The sequence below is a fragment of the Haliotis cracherodii genome, unplaced genomic scaffold (genome assembly GCF_022045235.1).
Source record: "Haliotis cracherodii isolate W230 unplaced genomic scaffold, xgHalCrac1.p SCAF_16, whole genome shotgun sequence".
NCBI classification, from domain to species: Eukaryota; Metazoa; Mollusca; class Gastropoda; order Lepetellida; family Haliotidae; genus Haliotis; species Haliotis cracherodii.
This window is the reverse complement of record NW_027266271.1, coordinates 8,641,782-8,663,686: the sequence shown is the minus strand read 5'-3', so window position 1 is coordinate 8,663,686 and position 21,905 is coordinate 8,641,782. Positions and strand designations below refer to the sequence as shown.

The 21,905-nt window shown below is 38.5% G+C and overlaps 1 protein-coding gene across 2 annotated transcripts in view; it reads left to right on the top strand.

Moving 5' to 3' along the window:
* The window catches only part of LOC139463362 (cardioacceleratory peptide receptor-like), a 109,049-nt gene that overhangs the window by 55,319 nt on the left and 31,825 nt on the right, over window positions 1-21,905 (top strand). For both annotated transcript variants that reach the window (XM_071244616.1, XM_071244617.1), the window contains 2 exons: window positions 9,612-9,809; window positions 14,266-14,408. In XM_071244616.1, coding sequence (XP_071100717.1) covers window positions 9,612-9,809; window positions 14,266-14,408 — 341 coding nt within the window. The remainder of the gene's footprint in view (window positions 1-9,611; window positions 9,810-14,265; window positions 14,409-21,905) is intronic.

Here is a 21,905-nt window from a genome sequence, read left to right as displayed (position 1 = left end):
GAGCGTTGCATTACAGTGCAATTTATCTGAGTACATTACGTTAATGACACATTGTAGCAATAATAATATAGATATAGCACATCTGGTTGTCATATAAAAACTATTATCATAACATCATGTTGTCGCTGTTTATGAGCTTGTTCATGTTTCATTGGAAATGTGTCAACAGGCGTTGTGTCATATGTATGATTTTCAGTAAACGCAAATGAAAATTAACCCATATATGGAGACAAAACAAGAAAGAATTATTGCAAGAACGTCTTTGACATGAGAGGCGGTCGGGTAGCCTAGTGGTTAAAGCGGTTGCTTGTCACACCGAAGACCCGGGTTCGATTACCGACATGGGTACAATGTGTGAAGCCCTTTTCTGGTATACCCTGTCGTGATATTACTGGAATATTGCTAAAAGCGGCGTAAAACCATACTCACTCACTCACGCTTTGACATGAGGATTAGGTCCTTTTCAACACAAGGTTCCTGTCATAAGTGCATCCGACAAAGAGAAACCTCTCTCAATGGAGGTTCTAGTCAAAACGATATTCCCAATCTAGAAGATATCAGAAATTGCTATCATACAACCATGAGGGCTGGCCTTGGAGATAGCTAGATGTCCCGGTGATATCTGCTGACCTTCTATGACCCTCCTCAAAGATAATGAGATGAAAGATTTTTTCATGTACAAGATGGTTAAGTTATGATAGGCTGGGATCATACAAAGGACTCTGCTTTTAGCAGATATTTTATCATTATGGAAAGGGTTTTGTGGCTTTAAATTTCCTGCACAAGATGGTTAAGCTGGATTATTGCGAAGCCATAATCTTCATTTGCGAAACCTTTGGCGTTTAGGTAACACCTTTCTTTCCCGTCCAACAACATACAGTAATCTACGGTTATAACGTACACGCTTATAACGAACTGACCGATATAACGAACTTATTTTTAGTCCCGACCATTTGTTGTATAAATGCTGTTTATATGCTTATAACGAACTGCGGTTATCACGAACTAAAATTAGTGGTCCTTTCGAGTTCGTTATAACCGTAGTTTACTGTACTTGCATGGGCGTGCAAGACAAACATTGTGTTTTGCACAGTTGAACCTAATTTACATACTAGTACTGTAGATATTAACATTTCGTATCAATATTGTTCAAAATAACGTAGTTAATGTATGTTCACATAGAGCACATTTGTAATACTGATTTCACGCGTTCTAGAGCATAGTTGATTTACTACAGGCAATATCATTGTTGACGTTATATCAAGTTTCAGGACATGGTTTAAGATATAGGAGACACACACATAATGTTTCTTCACGACGGCTATATTGTTACGTATGGATAATAAAGAGTCTATTTCATCAGTTCCCTATCCCTCGTGACTGAATTCAATTAATTGTTGTATGTTGTACATCATTATAAGGTCGCGTCAGTTGAAACACATTACCTACACCTGTAACGAGTGGTCCAGTTGTCTGTAGCGCTACAGTTCTCGGTTGCCTCCCTTAACCGTCAAGGAACCGCTTATAAAGGTTCAATTTGTTTCGATTATGGACCTTTGTCTGTAAGTCCCATAACCTGGAGGGTAACACCAAAGTGGTAAACGTCGGCAATAAGGGGCTAAAACAAGGACTGGTCGGCTCGGAGTCCGTATACTGTGTCTGAGTGGGGTGTTCATGCTAAACTGTGGCATGATATCACAGTGACCTACCACTATAAAATCGGCATTAGTCCGGACTAGTACAGCAGCCACACACACACACACACACACACACACACACACACACACACACACACACACACACACACACACACACACACACACACACACACACACACACACACACACACACACACACACTCACACACACACACTCACACACACACACACTAACAAACTAACACACACTAACTAACACACACATTAACTAACACACACACTAACACACTAAGGGTGAAACGATACACCGATATTCCGATGCATCGCGATACATGACCCACGATACGATAAACGTAGGCCCATTTATCGATACGCCACGATACGGAACGCAAATCTCAAGTACAGCGTTTCCGTAACGCATGGCTCCCAAAAACGTACTTACATTTTAGTAAGCTCAGGTTTTACACCGACAGATGTTTTTACCCATCTCATAAAACATTATCAGCTGATCACCGCAAGCACATAACACCGAAAATACCAGTCAGCAAATCCGAAAAAAATGTCATTATGATACTATCTTGTTATTAAAACGTGTTCATTGTATATCTAGACTTGTGTTTGTAATATATTTTATTAATTTTATTCAAAATTTCATTTAATATTGTTTTCATTAAGTTATGTGAAATCGTGTGTGAAGAGATACAGCAACCACGGTCAGATTACCGCTTTTGACACATTGAAACGAACTTTAGTTGCTAGAGAATGGATACATATATTAAAAATGTCATATTTGTGGCAATTTGGCTAATATATGTCAACATATTAACGTTTCCGCAATCGAAATACATGTACGGGAAGTCCCAAGGGTGACTGGTCAAATTGTTCCATACGTAAAAATATCCTGCAACAGCAATCACCAGTACCAAAATGCTACACTTGTGGTTCTTATAATTTTAAATATATATATATATATATAGTAAAAGCTGCAACTAAGGTAACACGATATTGGAATATATTATTCCTGATAAAACAATAATTTCAGATACAATTTCTTCAACCATTGCATCAAAATTCTTTGAAGTTGTATCACTGGTGGAGTACATTAATTATTTTCTGGTGTTTGAACTTTGAATTGTTTTGAAGGAAAGTTAGAGAAAGTTCAACTTTGAAGATGAACAATTTCAGTAATCTTGTTATTATAAAATAATTTTGACTGTTCCGAAATCATGAAAGGTTCAATCTTGACATGCTTTAAGTCGTGTTTTTTTATCATTGCGTATCGAGATACGTATCGTATCGTGACCTTCCTGTATCGTTGCAGCCCTAACACACACACACACACACGCACGCACGCACGCACGCACGCACACACGCACGCACGCACGCACGCACGCACACACACACACACACACACTAACACTAACACTAACACACTAACACTAACACTAACACTAAGGGTGAAACGATACACCGATATTCCGATGCATCGGGATACTTGACCCACGGTACGATATACGATAAACGTAGGCCCATTTATCGATACGCCACGATACCGAACGCAAATCTCAAGTACAGCGTTTCCTCGCTACCGTGCCTTTCAATAAATCGCTAACTTGGTTATAGCGCGCGTGCTAACGCATGACTCCCAAAAACGTACTTACATTTTTCATAAGATCAGGTTTTACACCGACAGATGTTTTTACCCATCTCATAAAACATTATCAGCTGATCACCGCAAGCACACAACACCGAAAATACCAGTCAGCAAATCCGAAAAAATACCATGATTATACTATCTTGTTATTAAAACGTGTTCATTGTATATCTGGACTTGTGTTTGTAATATATTTTATTAATTTTATTCAAAATTTCATTTGATATTGTTTTCATTAAGTTATGTGAAATCGTGTGTGAAGAGATACAGCAACCACGGTCAGATTACCGCTTTCGACGCATTGAAACGAATTTAAGTTGCTAGAGAATGGATACATATATTAAAAATGTCATATTTGTGGCAATTTGGCTAATATATGTCAACATATTAACGTTTCCGCAATCGAAATACATGTACGGGAAGTCCCAAGGGTGACTGGTCAAATTGTTCCATACGTAAAAATATCCTGCAACAGCAATCACCAGTACCAAAATGCTACACTTGTGGTTCTTATAATTTTAAATATATATATATATAGTAAAAGCTGCAACTAAGGTAACACGATATTGGAATATATTATTCCTGATAAAACAATAATTTCAGATACAATTTCTTCAACCATTGCATCAAAATTCTTTGAAGTTGTATCACTGGTGGAGTACATTAATTATTTTCTGGTGTTTGAACTTTGAATTGTTTTGAAGGAAAGTTAGAGAAAGTTCAACTTTGAAGATGAACAATTTCAGTAATCTTGTTATTATAAAATAATTTTGACTGTTCCGAAATCATGAAAGGTTCAATCTTGACATGCTTTTAGTCGTGTTTTTTTATCATTGCGTATCGAGATACGTATCGTATCGTGACCTTCCTGTATCGTTGCAGCCCTAACACACACACACACACACACGCACGCACGCACGCACGCACGCACACACGCACGCACGCACGCACACACACACACACACACTAACACTAACACTAACACACTAACACTAACACTAACACTAAGGGTGAAACGATACACCGATATTCCGATGCATCGGGATACTTGACCCACGGTACGATATACGATAAACGTAGGCCCATTTATCGATACGCCACGATACCGAACGCAAATCTCAAGTACAGCGTTTCCTCGCTACCGTGCCTTTCAATAAATCGCTAACTTGGTTATAGCGCGCGTGCTAACGCATGACTCCCAAAAACGTACTTACATTTTTCATAAGATCAGGTTTTACACCGACAGATGTTTTTACCCATCTCATAAAACATTATCAGCTGATCACCGCAAGCACACAACACCGAAAATACCAGTCAGCAAATCCGAAAAAATACCATGATTATACTATCTTGTTATTAAAACGTGTTCATTGTATATCTGGACTTGTGTTTGTAATATATTTTATTAATTTTATTCAAAATTTCATTTGATATTGTTTTCATTAAGTTATGTGAAATCGTGTGTGAAGAGATACAGCAACCACGGTCAGATTACCGCTTTCGACGCATTGAAACGAATTTAAGTTGCTAGAGAATGGATACATATATTAAAAATGCCATACTTTGACTCGTTAAAAGTCATATTTGTGGCAATTTGGCTAATATATGTCAACATAACGTTTTCGCAATCGAAATACATGTAGTACGGGAAGTCCCTAGGGTGACTGGTCAAATTGTTCCATACGTAAAAATATCCTGCAACAGCAATCACCAGTACCAAAATGCTACACTTGTGGTTCTTATAATTTTAAATATATATATAGTAAAAGCTGCAACTAAGGTAACACGATATTGGAATATATTATTCCTGATAAAACAATAACTTCAGATACAATTTCTTCAACCTTTGCATCAAAATTCTTTGAAGTTGTATCACTGGTGGAGTACATTAATTATTTTCTGGTGTTTGAACTTTGAATTGTTTTGAAGGAAAGTTAGAGAAAGTTCCACTTTGAAGATGAACAACTTCAGTAGTCTTGTCATCATAAAATAATTTTGACTGTTCCAAAATCATGAAAGGTTCAATCTTATTTTTTATCATTGCGTATTACGTCACGTATCGTGACCAGAATATCGAGATGCGTATCGTATCGTGACCTTCCTGTATCATTGCAGCCCTAACACACACACACGCACGCACGCACGCACGCACGCACGCACGCACGCACGCACATACATCCATACATACATACATACATACATACATACATACATTCATACATACGTACATGCACGTCGTTATATAAGTGTAATAATCTTGGACGCGACGTTAAACACCTGACCTCACCTCACCTTTTCACAATACTTAACGTTCTTGCATACATCACAAGCACTCCTTCACACTCTGCGGTCACAATACATCAACTGGATAACATCCAAGGTCCTTCATGACCACTGTATATGGCGTTCTGGAAAGCAGCGGATTCAGCTCTTGACACCAGAGACTTAAGAAGAAAAATAGTTTGTCAAAAAATGGATTTTATGTGTAACAGAAAGATATATCACGCAGTTGTGACTATAAATCAACGTCTATATGTAATCCTCAAAAGACCTGAAGTATAATGTATGCACGCGTTAATGTCAAATTGGCTGCAAAACTATCAGTAAAGTTTGAACGTGTCAAGGTTTATATTTATGAGTCTGCCTATCAGATTATGAAGAGGGCACAGTCGGCCAAGCTGCCAAAAGGCACGGCAATCGTCTGTACAGAGTCGCTTCCCTTAGCGGTGCCAGCATCTACTATATAAGCACCAAACTCGATTTTGTTTTACTGAAGTGGTAACCGTATACAAAGCTATACGAGTATGTAGCTGAAGCGCCGTGGTATAACGGCAATATTCTCAAGAGACCCATCAAATTGACTACACTCGGGCTATCAGTCATACTAACAATGGACACATTTGTTATAAATCTTCACTGTAAACAGCTTTCCATACACATATGTTTGCGAGATAGATCATGTATACTTTTTATAGTACACAAATTCTTATCTTAGTAACCTTGATGCCACTTTTTGCTTTCATGTCTGTTTGCCGTTTACGCCGCACTCAGCAATATTCCAGCTATATCACGGCGGTCTGTAAGTAATCAAGTCTGGAATTAGACAATCCAGTGATTGATATCATGAGCATCGGTCCACGCAGTTAGGATGCGATGACATGCATCATCCAAATCAGAGCGCCTGACAACCCGATCCCGTTAGTCGCCTATTACGGCAAGTATGGTTTGCTGAAGGCCCATTGTAACCCGGAACTTCATGGATCGGGTGTCCAGTACATAACATAGATTCACCTTATGTACCTCTGAATTATCAGAAGTTATATCCTAACTATGGTCGTATACAGATTTACTGACTTACTCACTGAATTTCAGTGATCCATTCATATTTGAGCACAGTTATTTTGCATGTTAAACGAAATGAAATCAGTTTCAGCGGATAGTTGAAGTTGGTTATTCTCTAGCGTTGTTTTTCATTTACCCTCCCGGTGTTTTAGATCTTTGCTATGAAGAACTTCACTTCTTTACAGTTATCAACTTTCTGAAAACTAAATTATTCTCGAAGCTTCCAAGGCAGCAGTTTCTGGACGTTCTGTATTGACACAGTAAGAACTCCAACTGTTTTGAGATTTATTGAAGAGCAGTTTTCTGGAAGTAATTTTACAATGGGCCTGTGTAGGCGCCATCATTAATCCAAGGTTATGTTCGGATCAACGTAACTTTCCTTGATGACAAAATAAATGACAGATAACGTACAATATGTTTAGGTTTTCACAAACAACGACACCTGCGCGGATCTGAGGAAAGCTGACACAGATCATTAGTAATAGTGTATAATGAGAATTACCAGACAATAAAACATGCATTACGGAGGATACATAAATATTGACACTGAAAAGAATGGAACATTGGGCATCAATTACAAAGCCAACCCCCCCGATGCCCCTGTTCATTTATTCCATCCAATAGAATCTTGTCGAGTTTAATAATACTAATGCACACAAATCAATATGTTCTGAGTGAAATTGTTGGAAAACAGTAGAACATATTCAAACAACACTCATTGCCTTTTCCTATCATATTTATCTTAGATTTTTGTCAGTTTGACAATAATGACATTGATGAATAGACCCTACACAGATGAAGAAACGGTTTTGTTGATAGTGTTTTCTTACAACAATCTCAATATCTTGCTACTCAGTATGCAAACCTAAGATCGACCCATCCATCAATCTTTATTCATATCATGGAGTGTTAGGGCAAAGGCAACGGAGGCTTGCCGCAGATCAACTGCTCACCATCAAATGCTATTCAAAACAAAAATTGCTGTTTTGGCGAATTAAGCTTATTCCTTTTTAATTTGACTTAATGTCACATTCATTGGTTATTGGGATGAGATAATTCACTTTCTATAACCCAGTATCAATGTATCAGTTTCTACATTCTGAAGTCTTCAAGTAAAAGCAATAGTTTGGTTTGAACATGTTTATGATTCTTAAAGTTAAAATGAAATAGGATGTGTGTGATATGTGTCGTGTGTTGTGTAACGATGTATATAGTTCGCATATTGTATTGAGCTTGTTTTTTGCCGCAGTCATCAAGTGTCAGGACCAGACAAACCAGTGGTTCATATTTAGTCCCATGTAGTGCAAATGTTACGGAGTTTCTCCGCCCGGTTTCTTAGTCATGGACTATTTGGGGCCTACTGTGATCCGGTATCCCCAAGGCGATTGAGTGAGTGAGTGAGTTGGGCTTTTCGCCGTTTTTTGCAATAGATATGGACGCTCATTATCATACCTCCAAGTCAGAATGATGGGATCTGATTGGTCCACGTGATCGTGATGAATTACTATGTATCCCGCCTTGGAGGGCAATAAATTTCTCAGCGGGAGAATAAATCCCTTATACCCTGCTTCGAAACAAAAAGCTAAATGATTTTTTCCGGTACGCATAAAACCACCTGTACCCTGAGTGATGCTCCTACAACTTATATCGTATACATGTGGAGAATGGAACCCAGGCTTTCGACACGACGAAGGAACGGTTAACCACTAAGCTACCCCACCGCCTTCCACACAAGGGCATAATTCTAGTAGTATGATTACCAATCTACATATTTTTGAACATGACAAACTTGGACATAACATATTATAGCTTACTCCCGTATAATAATGAATCTAATATAATCCTTGTTTAAATATATAAAATTATTTTGATTTATTTTGTTCATTAAATTTGACTGCGTGTCCATTTGAATTAATTATTTAACTGATACCGTTTTCGAGGAATAAGGCTACATCATTTTACACAAAGTAATGTATCTGGGCTCTGCATCACAAGTCGATCATCTTAGTTAATATCAAAGGATGGGAGTAACAACAGGCGTAACTAAGATCGGTTTGTGCAAAGAGATCGTAAGTTATGGACAACACTGTAGCCATATTTATCTTAAACGACCCCTCCAAAACTTATTCATGAATTTACATGAGATTTCTTTTATATCTGTTGAATCATTTGAAGGAAAGATAATTGAATTTCTAAAATCGTTTGATTACGATGCACTCTGAAACCACGTTAACGGTCCGTTATTTCAATGACAGTTGACAGTTAAATGGGAGGTGTGTATGAAAAGGCGCCTTGTCTCTTAATTTCTAGAATTGCATGAAAAAAAATAATGAACATGTCGGTCCATGTTTGCACGGGATTATAGTCGACTTAGAAAGCAGACACATGCAAGCAGTCCGCTACATGTTTTACAAAATGTTGTTTATTCAGCAATTACTGTCGGAACCAGCTATGGCTGGGGACTCGTTTCCAGGGTAGCATCAGTGAGCTCGTGTATTCTGCCATGTTTCCTAATGTTGTATGTTAAATCTCTTCAAAATACAGGGCACATGAACTATATTGTCTTTACAAAAACGAAGGCATAAAGTGCCTTTTGAGAACATCATTCCTGTGACCCTGTAGTTCTCGTGTGGCTAAATGCCACAGTTACCTTTTAAGTGTCTTCGTACATTTCGTGAAGACAAAATAAAACATAACATTGTCTTCTTTTATAAATGATTGTATTCTCATAAATGCATTTCACGGAGAAAAGTTTCCTTGGGCATGTCCGAAACCTATGATCGTGGGGTCCGAATATGTTTTGTCAGCACCGTATCCGTGCTGGTGGGTTTCTCAAAACTGGTAAACGTCTGAGAGCTGCATCATTTCGGGTTTTCTTTCACATTTATCTGACACGCCGCCACGGAATACGTCGAGTCCAGTGTCACTCTCTCACTATTCTCATTACTTTTTTTCAGATTTGTCGGCGGGACTCGTGAATGTGTTCACAGACATGATATGGAAGACGACAATCGACTGGCATGCTGGTCTTGTTGGGTGTAAGCTGGTGAGGTACTTCATGGGCGTGGTCACTTACGCATCAACGTACGCACTCGTAGCCCTTAGCATCGACCGGCTTGACGCAATCGCAAGACCACTTAGTTTCAGTGGAAGCCGTAGGTATTTTTCGACTTCACACTTGACTTCAAAACGTGTTACAAAAGGTTTTCATGAGTTGTTAAGTTCAGTTAAGTTTCCAGGGCAACATATGACGTCATCTATGTAACCTAAATAATTATGATCTTGTGGACCCATCGTGCGTTTCAACAACGTTGCAAACGTCCACGACGTGGGTTACTTCGGGATTCCCTCCCACCGAAAAATGGTACAAGATACCACACAACTCACGCACCAGCTGTTCAGTATTATGCACAAAAACACCAATCGTTGCAGTGAAACGTCTTTTTTAATTTGTTTTCTCGCTCAGTGATACATATTCACTTTTCTATTGTTTTCAGTACAAAGAACGAGGTATGATTAGTCCAGTTTTCAGTTTTCCTCAAATGTCAAATGAAGAAAACCTATCCAAATAGTTGAAATCAGAGTTATCGGATATGTCAATATGATTGAAAACTGACATATATCAATACTTGAATTAGCAACACTTGGGGAGCTTTTAACTGTCCACACGTTCCCTTACAGGTACCCGCCTCTTCAAAACGTATTCTGGCCTGGTCTAATGTTTATATGTCATATGCTATATATACACACATAGGATATAAGTATAAAATGATATAATTATACAAGTAACCCACAAATGTTGCTACCATAAATTCATCCGAGAAGAGGTGATTTTACAAACTCTTTCAAATTGAGTATCTTACGAAGTCTTCACCTGATTAGGTGATCGACAACTAATCTCAACCTTAATTGTAAAGTTAATTGATGAATTATGGGATCGGAAACCAATTTTCTAAGCATTACCTCTGGTAATATATGATACCCTTGCCCTTGCTTATTCCAACTCAAGTGCAGTGTTACTGTAACAAAGGCCACATAACAGCTCATGTCATCGAAGAGGTTGGCATATTATTGTAAACGAAGTAGCAGTTAGAGGCATTTTCACAAAACAGTCTTGCCTTTGGCGAACGCAAGAATACCTTCATGTATCACAGTGACTGACCTCTTTTATGAGGAAATGAAATTTCGATGTTGTTCGAATCTACTGCCTGTGTGCTGGTGTAGGACATCTGAACAGCATTCTGACATGACCTGTTTCATTTTATGGCCGATACATCATTCATCTGAAAGGTCAACTCTTGTTTCATGTGTATCATGTGAGCTTGTTCCCTTAATAGCCATCAAATTAATACCACAAACATGAGTATTGTAGAGATCATATAACAGAATTAGAAGAATTACTTCTGTATTCCACAAATACGATATACAATTATCGGAGGTTGACTAGGATATATCATGCTTCTGTTCGACAATGACATGTATCTATCTATACCTGTACGTTAATTTGCCAAAAATAATTGATTACCTTTCCAAGGTGTATGACGTAGGTCTTCGCAAGGACAAAAAGAGGGAGTTGGATTTCGCCGTTTCAAGAAAACTTCCAAAAATACCCAAACAGGAGACATCAGAGAGTCGTTGAATAGGACTGGTCTCTGACTGATGGCAGACCTCTTGACCATGCTACAGTATCCACATCGCGAAAATATATATTAATGCTTTAATGTAACTGTGATAATGTTCACATAGTTCATACTGTGATCGTTAAAATAAAAACGCGAAAAAAACATACCCATAATCATTAACAAATATGAGTCCATTGTACGATTCTGACTACAATGTATATCATTAGCTTGCGTCAATGACTCACTTGAAATGGAGACGAGACCAGGTGTTCAAGAAGCACTTAATCTAAAATATTCCTCACTTGTTGGGAAGATTCAAAGTATAATGATATCGAATTGAGATGAAAATAAAACCCTGGATGTTTTATTTTTTTTACACAAGCTATGGTGACATATTTCATTCTTTTCATTCCCTATTAGAGATTGCAGAATTAAAAGAAAAATATATTTTGAAACGTTCTTGGTATATCTCAACACGTGATTTGTTACGTATAGTTATAGGACTGGTCAATCTATGAAACCATACATTCCGTATCGGAATAATTCTTGTGAATTAAAAAAATATAACTTCAAGTACTTCGTATTCAATGCATCTGTTCTGAAGAGAAAGGCAATTTAAGAATATTAGTTATGGCTTTGCATAACGAGATTTTAAGCATAAATTGATCTAATGTAAATCGTGATGAACTCTCAATTCTGAAATATAATTATGAACTGCTTCGTATTCCGGCTTCGGCTGTGTAGCGTACGATATGTTACTGTTATGGTAAACATAAACGTAATTATATTTATCACACTATTTTACAAATTACCAAACTAAAGCATCTCCATCTGTTTTATGTGAGACATGCGTGGTTGGCCTCCAACAGATGAGCTACTTGTAGGTCCATCCAGTGAACGTCAACGGCGTTGTAATATTAACTTGGAAAATGAAAATCGATCATGGAGTTCTTTATAAGATCCGAAAAGTGACATCCCCTTTCTTTTCTGATGTCGGCGACACAAATGGATCTTACATTCTCGTCCCTGGCCTGTAATTGGACGGAAGTTTGTCACAGTAATCGCTCAAGCGCGGGATTTGATTTTCTCCGTATGGTTCGACGTCCTCGTACGCCTCGTAAACGTTGTGGGGAGCTCTTGTATAGGCATGGTTGTGATATTGAGCTAATTTTTCACTCCTTTGGATGTCCTTGGTTAGTACTTGTTGTTCAAAGTAGTTTTCCCTTATTTGCGGTCTCTTCCAATACCTGAAACACAATAGGATGTTTCTTAAATGCCTTCGTTAACATTTTGAGACAGTTTGAAAACCGTTGGTTCAGGAGCGCTATGTTCGATTTTAGAGGGCTGGATAAGAAAAAAACCTTTGCAGACTTAAAACTTTATTTGGGCGTATTCACAACGGTATTATATATACTGAAATCTAAATATTCACAAGAATTCTTCCAAGCTTCACTTTAGCAATGTATTGATCACCTAATGGCATTTAATCCACAGCAAGCATTTTATTGTTGTTTTACGCCGCAGTTAGCAAGTAACGGTGAGATGAGGTGAAATGGGGTTGAACGTCGCGTTCAATATTATTGCACTCATTAATATTGTCGGATTTTATAGTGCAAGGTCACTGAGATACCGTGCTGCATTTTATCATTAAAACCCCACTCAGACACAGTGTACGGACCCCGAGCCGGCCAGTCCTTGTTTTAGCCCATTATTGTCGAGAGCCAGGCAGGGTAACAACAAGTACCATCTGTTAACGTCTTTTCGTTTGACGCGGTCGGGTATCGAACCCACGACCTTCTGCTCTTCGGGCAGACGCTCTACCACTAGACCTAGAAGATGTAGTCTCCAAGTAATGGAATCCCGGACAGACAAATCATTGCTTCACAGAAATTATCAAGGGTCCTCGCTAGGCGATAACTACAAGAACACGCTACCAAGGGTTTTTTCATGAGATGGCTGAATGGGGTTTGACGTTGCGTACAAGATTATTGCGCTTATTATTAGCGTGCGCGCGTGTGTGTGTGTGTGTGTGTGTGTGTGTGTGTGTGTGTGTGTGTGTGTGTGTGTGTGTGTGTGTGTGTGTGTGTGTGTGTGTGTGTGTGTTTGTGCGTGTGTGTGTTTGTGCGTGCACGTGTGTGTGGCTACTTGTTGTAGTTTGGACTAATGCAGGTTTCATAGTGCCAGCGCAATGATATACGGTGTCACGGTAAGAACGGATATACGGTGTCACGGTGTCACGGTAAGAACAAGTGCGATACTTTTAACGTGTCATTGTGTGACGCGGCCCCCGACCTTTCGCCTTCAGGGCAGAGACGGTTTCCGTGCTCAGTACTAACCATGACGCGGTGTAGTTCATGGACATTATATTCGTTGGATTCGATCCCTCAATGTGTAAATCCCATTTCCACCACACACAAACCCCCTTCCCCCTTGTGATATGGCTGGAATATCGCTAAAGTACATTGACTCATCTATTGTTGATTTGTAATAGAACTCTAAGAGATCCAAGTTGTTATCTACATATCCTAATAATATCAGCTGATGACAGAGTGAATGAGTGTGTAAGTATGGTTCTGCGCCGCTTTTATCAATATTCCAGTAATATCACGGCGGGGGGCACCAGAAATGGGCTTCACACATTTTACACGTGTCGGGAATCGAACCCGGGTCTTCGGCGTGACGAGCGAACGCTTTAACCACTAGGCTACCCAACGCTCCTGATGACAAAGGTTTTCTCATGTTAAACTATTAGAAAAACACTTCATCAAAACCTTCCACAATCAGTCTTAGGGACATTATTTTAGCTTTAACTAATGTTGTGTTTTAATTCGCGAACACTTAAATAGGTTCATAATTATTTCTAAATGTCTCTCTATTTTGGTAAATTATGAAGATCTTGCAAGCCTAAATGACCTTGTATGCATATGTATAACATTACTAATGTTGTCTATAACACCAACAAAAGCTGAAAGAAACATTTTGTGTTCAGATCTTCGATCACGTGTCCTGGTTGGTCTCTCGTGGGCTTCTGCTATGCTGTTTTCCCTACCCATGCTGATTATCAACGAAACCAAAATTATAGACGGAAGTTGCCAATGTTGGATTGAGTTCCCAGAACCCTGGTTTTGGAAGGTAAGTTTGGATATTATCCTGAAAAGACGGTTTTGATAATATATTACATATCACTTTCAAGACACCAGACACAGTCAACAATTTAACCGAAAAAATACCTTATATCTGCATTTTGGTAATAGCTTTGAATAATTTCTAGCTCACCTGATTGAAGAGAGCTTAAGTCCTGTTTGCGTGCGTCGTCCGTTGAAACCATCTCCTCGGAGACCACTGAACCAATGAAGCTGAAGCGTCACACGCTTGTTTTAGCCAGTGATGACATCCCACTTTGTTCAAGAGGTTCGAATCCGATTATTAATATATCCGCGACGGCAGACATTTTCTATGGCCACTCCTCAGTATACGTGTTTTTGTAGTATTTTGCATGTTACGTTTTCGCGATATTTCATCTTTCTTTGACCCTGCTCTTAAATTGTCTCAAGCTGCATTTACTCATAAGGTAAACACATCTCCTCGGAAACACTGGACCAATGAAGAAGCTGCCACTGCCACAAGAGTGATGACACCGGCAGTTGTGCAATAGGTTCGAATCCGACTTTCAATGTGCAGTGAACAATTTGTTGATGGTCATATTGATTGATTAATGTCATAACATATAATTCAGAGTATTTGGTGAATATTAAACAGAACTAGGAGGTTTATTGGATTCAACAAAACTAAAAAAAGCACCTAAGGATTTATTGTGGATGTTTTAAAAAAAACATTGGATTTGAAACGCTGCACAAATCATGTTAATCCTTCAATGTTTATGAAATGGTGAGGTGAAAAGGGGTTTAACGTCGCGTCCAAGATTATTGCACTTATATAGCGACGTGTGTGTGTGCGTGTGTGCGTGCATGCGTGCGTGCGTGTGTGTGTGTGTGTGTGTGTGTGTGTGGCTGCTTGTACTAGTCCGGACTGATGCCGATTTATAGTGTAGCTCACTGAGATACCATGCCGCAGTTTAAAATGAATACCCCACTCAGACACAGTATACTGACTCCGAGCCGACCAGTCCTTGTTTTAGCCCCTTAATGCCGAGCGCCAGACAGGGTAACAACAAGTACCATCATTTAACGTCTTTTGGTATGACGCGGTCGGGGATCGAACCCCGGACGTTCCGCTCTAGACAACGGAGGCGGTCTTATGAAATCAAAAAATACAAATTGGCCATTTCAACATCAGAACAATGAGGGGCGTTCGGGTAGCCTATTGGTTAAAGCGTTCGCTTGTTACGCCGAAGACCCGGGTTCGATCCCCAACATGGGTACAATGTGTGAAGCCCATTTCTGGTGTCCCCCGCTGTGATATTGCTGGAATATTGCTAAAAGCGACGTAGAACCATACTCACTCACTCACTCAGAACAATGTTTTATACAGAAGCAACAGAGCAATCCGGTTCAAATGTGTCTCATTTTATTGTCTAGTCCAGGCTCGATTATTCATAGGTCGTTGTCAAATAGGTGTAATGTTGTTGATTGGGGCGTGAAACAACACACACAATGTGACAATTCAGATTCAAGGCAGTTAGTGAGTACTGAGCAGTTTCAGCCAGATTTTTTTTGAGTAATTTTATGTTGGATTGTCACACACATTCTCCTATCTGTCCTTCGTGAATCGATCTTTCGGTAATATAGGATACGCGATGCCTCCCAGACATATAATCCCTCCGAGATCTCAGCTTGTTAGCCATTTCCTAATTATCACGTCTGATTACAATGAACGCTCATGCAAAGACCATTTCATGACAACATTGTTGCTTTTTATATTCCTATTCATATGGGACGAAGTATCCTCTTTGTCCTCTTATCATCGGATGTATTAAGTATTAAATTTCACTGAAAGCACTCAGTACAAACAGACAGTCTTGGGCAATATGTAACACCTTCAGGCTCGAGAGAACAAAACATGTTGTGAGTCCCTTTTTCGTCAGCTTTAATTATCTCTCCTCTCGGACGCCTTCGGGCATTTCCGTTTCAGCTCGGCCCAAGCCGAGTGACATTAACGGAAAAGCTCGAGGTAACATCATCATTTCCCAACATCTTCTTGAACTACATATTGTGCAATATGTGTGATCGGGTAATTCATAATAATTTCGGTTTTCTCTTGAAACATTTAAAACGTTATATCTTTTATCTTTTTTTATTAATACCTTTGCTAAAGGAAACTGTATTCCGGTATAAAACCTAACGAGGGATAAAATACCTGTCCCCCAAGTGATACAGCTACAACGGAGTTTTCTTACCCACATGTTTCAATCTGCCTTTGTGAAATAATTAAACAGATTCTTCTTCGTGGCGGGGTATAAGGAATTTATTTTTCCGCTCAGATATGTTTTTCCCTCCCAGGTGGGATACATACTATTTAAGCAAGATCAAATGAACCAATAAGATTTCATGTTTCTGACTTGGGGTATGATAAATGATATTTATGCCATTATCGAGGTTCTGTCGAAACGTTCAGCAGCTTTGTTATCAGACTTTCATCATCTCTTTGTAAATTCATTCCTAGTGCCATGTAGTTTTCCTTTGGCTAATTGTACATTAATTATTAAACTTTAAAATAATTTTAAATGAAATGTGTACACTTCGCGTTTTCTTCTTAAAACCAGCCCGAGTCGATGTTTACTTTCTTTTGATCAGCAGTTTAGGTTGCTTACATATTAATTTATCAGGCATTATATACATGTTATCAGCATTATAGGCGTGTTATCAGGCATTATCTACGTGGAAACGAAATTGACCAAATGTGGATATCATTATCAAAAGGGCGCTAACTACGCGTCCATCTAAAGAATGCCGGTGAAAGAATATTTAAAATGTTCAAAAAACTATAAATGACCCTATCATTCGTTACAAGGACAGTATTCGCCGCATCGTTCATATTGTCAAATAAAATAATGAAAATACATTTTTTTAAATCTCTGTGTAATAGTCTTGCGGTTAACGCCCGATGGCCACACGATTGTATTTGTTATAATTCAAGAAACATTAGTTTCATGTCAAATTTTAGTGGCCTGCTTGTCCCGAACACCTGTGAATCGAGTGAACCAGGATTCAGTGAAGGTTCAAGCGCGTATTGCAACAGTTCAGCTTTTAAACAGAACGACTTCAGCCAAGTGATACTGAAGATTCAAAAACGCGTTAACTGTACATTTCCCGAGGGAACTTAACATTTAAACAGGGGAAACGGGTGGCCCAGTCGTCTAAGGCGCCGCGATTCGTTGTGCAGAGTTGCGTCCCTTGGGCATGCCAGAGAGCTAGGATTGTGGGTTCGAATCCCGGTTCGACCCGATTATGTTTCTAGGTTTGTCAGCACTAACCCGTGCTCGTGCGTTTCACCGAAGTGGAGACCTGCATCAGTTCGGGCTTTCCTCCCACATTAAGCTGACACGCCGCGATATAACTGGAATACTGTTAAAAGCGGCGTGAAACCCAGCTCACTCACTCACTCACTAACATTTAAACAAATTTTTGACAGATCTAACGGGAGAACTATTCATGAAATCCGCTTCAACAGTGCCCCTTTAAATGTCTCTAAAGTTTCTTAAGTGGGATAAGTATATATTCGTTCATCCTTTTCTCACACCTTTTACATTTTTTGAAGATTCCAGATTAGAATGGGCCTTCGGTAACCTATGCTGTAAGGGTGGTCTGATCGCTGACTGGGTCATTGTATGGTATCCCAATTGTATAGATCGATGCTCATGATGTCAATCACTGTATTGCCTTATCCAGACTCGATTATGTACAGACCGTCGTCACATACCTGAAATATTGTTGAGTGCGGCTTTAAGGAACAAACAAACAAAAATTACAGTTTATAAACAATATGTTCGGTTGGTTTGCAGATGTTTGGGTCACAATAATAGAATATGTGTTTCATGATTCAGATATTGTTGATGTTTATTTTGTTATCATATGAATAAGATAATTTGTGCTTCAGAAAATAACGGCCTTCGCCACTATGCTAGCGTGTTCTTTACACCGTCGATTACATCATGTGTGTTTTGGTCTGACGCGACCTGGTTGTACGATATTGCTAAATAGACTGTGACCTTTAACTTACAGCCAACGCCTCGGGCAGTCCCTCTGAAAACAAGGCCTTGAAAGGCCAGGCTTAAGCGAAGTGTACTCTCGAGTGTTTGCACTGCACATTTTTGCGACAACCGTGCCGATTTCTGGTGACTGAGTCTCTGAAATGGTAATGGCATTTGCTGGGGCAGTTAATGTTATTTGTCACTAGGTCTCGCGAGATTGCAGCATCTCTAGTCAATAACTATTCTGCCATTCTTGGATAGATATTATTCATCTGTATGTACACAACGATTGGAATTAATAGTGGAGAAATATTATGATAACTAAACGTTGAGAACTGTCCATTTCCTTTATGTCTGTGTACCTCTTTACAAATATGATTGGTATTCTTGTTATGCAAAGTTTTTAAGTGGAATCAAAGACTTTAGTACCAGGAACCGCGTGGAGCATAAGATGAGTTAAAGGAAGCTTTATTGTTTGTGCGTATAATACAATCAAGTTTCTAAACATCCATTCATTGTCATATATTCACGCTGTTATCATAAAAGTGATTTAACGTTGGTTGTTTAGTGGATTTAAATCATATCAACGGTTTCATTATGGATGTTTAAAGAACAGCAGAAATTTAAAGCACCGCAAACAACATGTAAATATTCCAATGTTTTTAAATGGAAATATGCAAATTCAATTTTAATTAAGTTATCCGAATATTATTGATTAAATTCATAACAAATAATGATCAGTCATTGTCAGTATTAGAGCTGTGTTGGAGCACTGTTGTGAATATGTTTTATACAGAAACAATGGAACAATACTTGTCGAATCTTTCTCTTGCTGGGACACATCGATTTCCGCTAGCATGTTTGACAGGTTTTCTCACCACATTCCAACAACTTCCATAACAAATTTGAAGGAAAAGTATTTCTCTTTTCTATGTCTGAACAGTGACACCAACGCTTATAGTTCCACTACAAAGTATGTATATATATTGAGAATATACACGAGGAAACAAACACCATGTTAGTTCCTAGTTTCTTTAACTTTGTTTGTTTTTGTGTTGTTTAACGTCACACTCAGCAATATTACAGCTATATGACAACGGTCTGTAAATAATCGTGTATGGACCAGACAATCCAGTGATATCATGACCATAGATCTACGCAATTGGGATAAAATGTCATGCAGCAACCAAGTCAGCGGGCCTGGTCACCCAATCCCGTAAGTCGCCTCTTACGACAAGCATAGTCACCTTTCCCAGCAAACATGGGTTACTAACCAGGATCTTCACGGGTTCGTCCATTTAACTTGCTAAGATTGTATAAAGGTCAGAAGCTCTGGCAAAACGCAAATAAAAAATCCGACTACAAAAACAGTAACTAACACATTTGCATTCAATTATTCCCATCCCACTTTTTCTGCTGTGTAGTTTATCAGTTTTATCTCGGGCGGGTTAGTTTTTTTATGTTTCTTCTTTTTTTGAAAATATCTTACACTTATCACGAATCGCGTCAATAACTAAAAGAAAAGGTTAAATGGCGCCTGTCATTCGGTAAAAAGACAATGATATTAGACTTTGAAGAGGAATTATTGCATTGGCAATATATTGTATTGTACTCAATTATGAGGGAAGGTGTTATCATTTCAAGGTTTCCTCACAAAAGAACTCAGGTCGATATATAATGTATGTCATAGGAAGCCATCAATATATCAGCAGAATTAAGTCGTCAAAAAAGAGTTGTAAGGAAAGTATTTCCTATAAACTGACCTCCTTTTCGATCGATCCTGACAGAGAGATACCTAAACATCATTTGGTGCGCCAATGTAATTACCTTTCCTTGTTAGCAGTTGTCTGACAAGCAGTATGCCAAAATCGATACGACTTTCCAGTCAATTGATCCTAACCCTAAGATTACGGATTTCATTCAAAACTAGTTTTTCAGACTGATTTGGGCCAACAGTGCTGGCTTACTTTTCACATTTGAGGGCGTGGGCCACGTAAAAGTGTGCAAAATTGACTGAAGACTGTTATGCTACCAAAGATGGTGGCAAATTGGAGCCGCGATTTGATAACCCTCGCTGTAATCTTGAAATCCCTTCCTTATTTGTTGAGAATTTTGCCAATTATTCCAATATTTTCGCACGGAATACCAACAGGGGTGCCAGTTAGGTGCCAATTTCCTATCTACTTTGTGTCTTCACACTTCAGGACACCAGATTCCTGGACGTTTGCCCTGTTGAAAGCGTGCAAAAACATCTTTCCTTTTCAGTATTCTGTCTGGTGGGCGATATTCAAGCATTTTCTGGGAATCGTAGAAAGTCGATTAATTCCTTTATTTATGCACCAACGTAATTAAATCATTTACTTAAATAGAAACGTAAATAGAATTATAATTTCTTTTTGTTGAACATCCCTTTTTCTTTTCTGAAGCGTAGTTTTTCGGGGATAACAATAGGACAGGGTGTAAATCAATTACAGCTGATTGCTTTTCATTTTTCCTATTGTAAAAAAATAATTGGATTGCTATTGAAAGATTAATCTGCACTGATGCAGCAAAAAAATTATTTTTTACGCTAAAGGGTTTGTCAATCTTACTGGTAGTTTATGCTCTGATCTTAAAAATATTCGTGAAAGCATAAATACTTTATTAAGATGTTATGTTTCTTCCTGAATAATGTTAACATGGTAAAATGTGATTTTTTAGAAAAGTATTTAATTTCGTACCTGTCATAATGTAGCACTTGCTTATGGCTCAGGGTTGGGTACAATGTTTTTTCTATAAATGTAATGGGCATATTATTGGTCGTAATTTTATTTCCACCCTTACGGCAAATAGATACAGAACAATACACGTACCAATTTTGATCGCCTTTCGTATCACCTATTAATAATGTGTTTATTCGGAAATAAGAATCGTTTTAAAAGTTCCTTTACCTTTACCATTCCAACGTTAATACTCCTTTGACTCCAACTTAACTACCCATTAACTTGAATGCCATGGGGCGTTGTCTCATAGACATTCCCCTTTCCTCTGAGGCTACACGAATAATTACACTGAATATTTGTACGGATGATTCCATCGAGGGTGTATTTAATCGTATTAACAACTTGAAATCTTATTACTTAACATAGACCAATCGTGTTGCAAGTATCAAAATATTCAGGTGGTCCGCAGAACATTATGTCTTCATGGTTTTATTGATATGTTTTAATTTTATTTGTCATTTTTGTTCATGCAACGTCGTAGTTGTCTTATCTCCTATATACATGCATCTTTGTTTACGATGTAAGCTAGGTCTGGGTGAGCGAACATGTACCTTCCTCGGTGTGGACTAGCAACTATAATACGTGTCATAAAACAGTCTGTCTCGAGTCATCGGTATCCAGAGTATATACTTCCAATTTAATCACGCCATTTTATGAGATTGTTATGGGTACGGTAAGCGATCTTATTGCTGTCTATGGTATACATGGCGCTGGCTT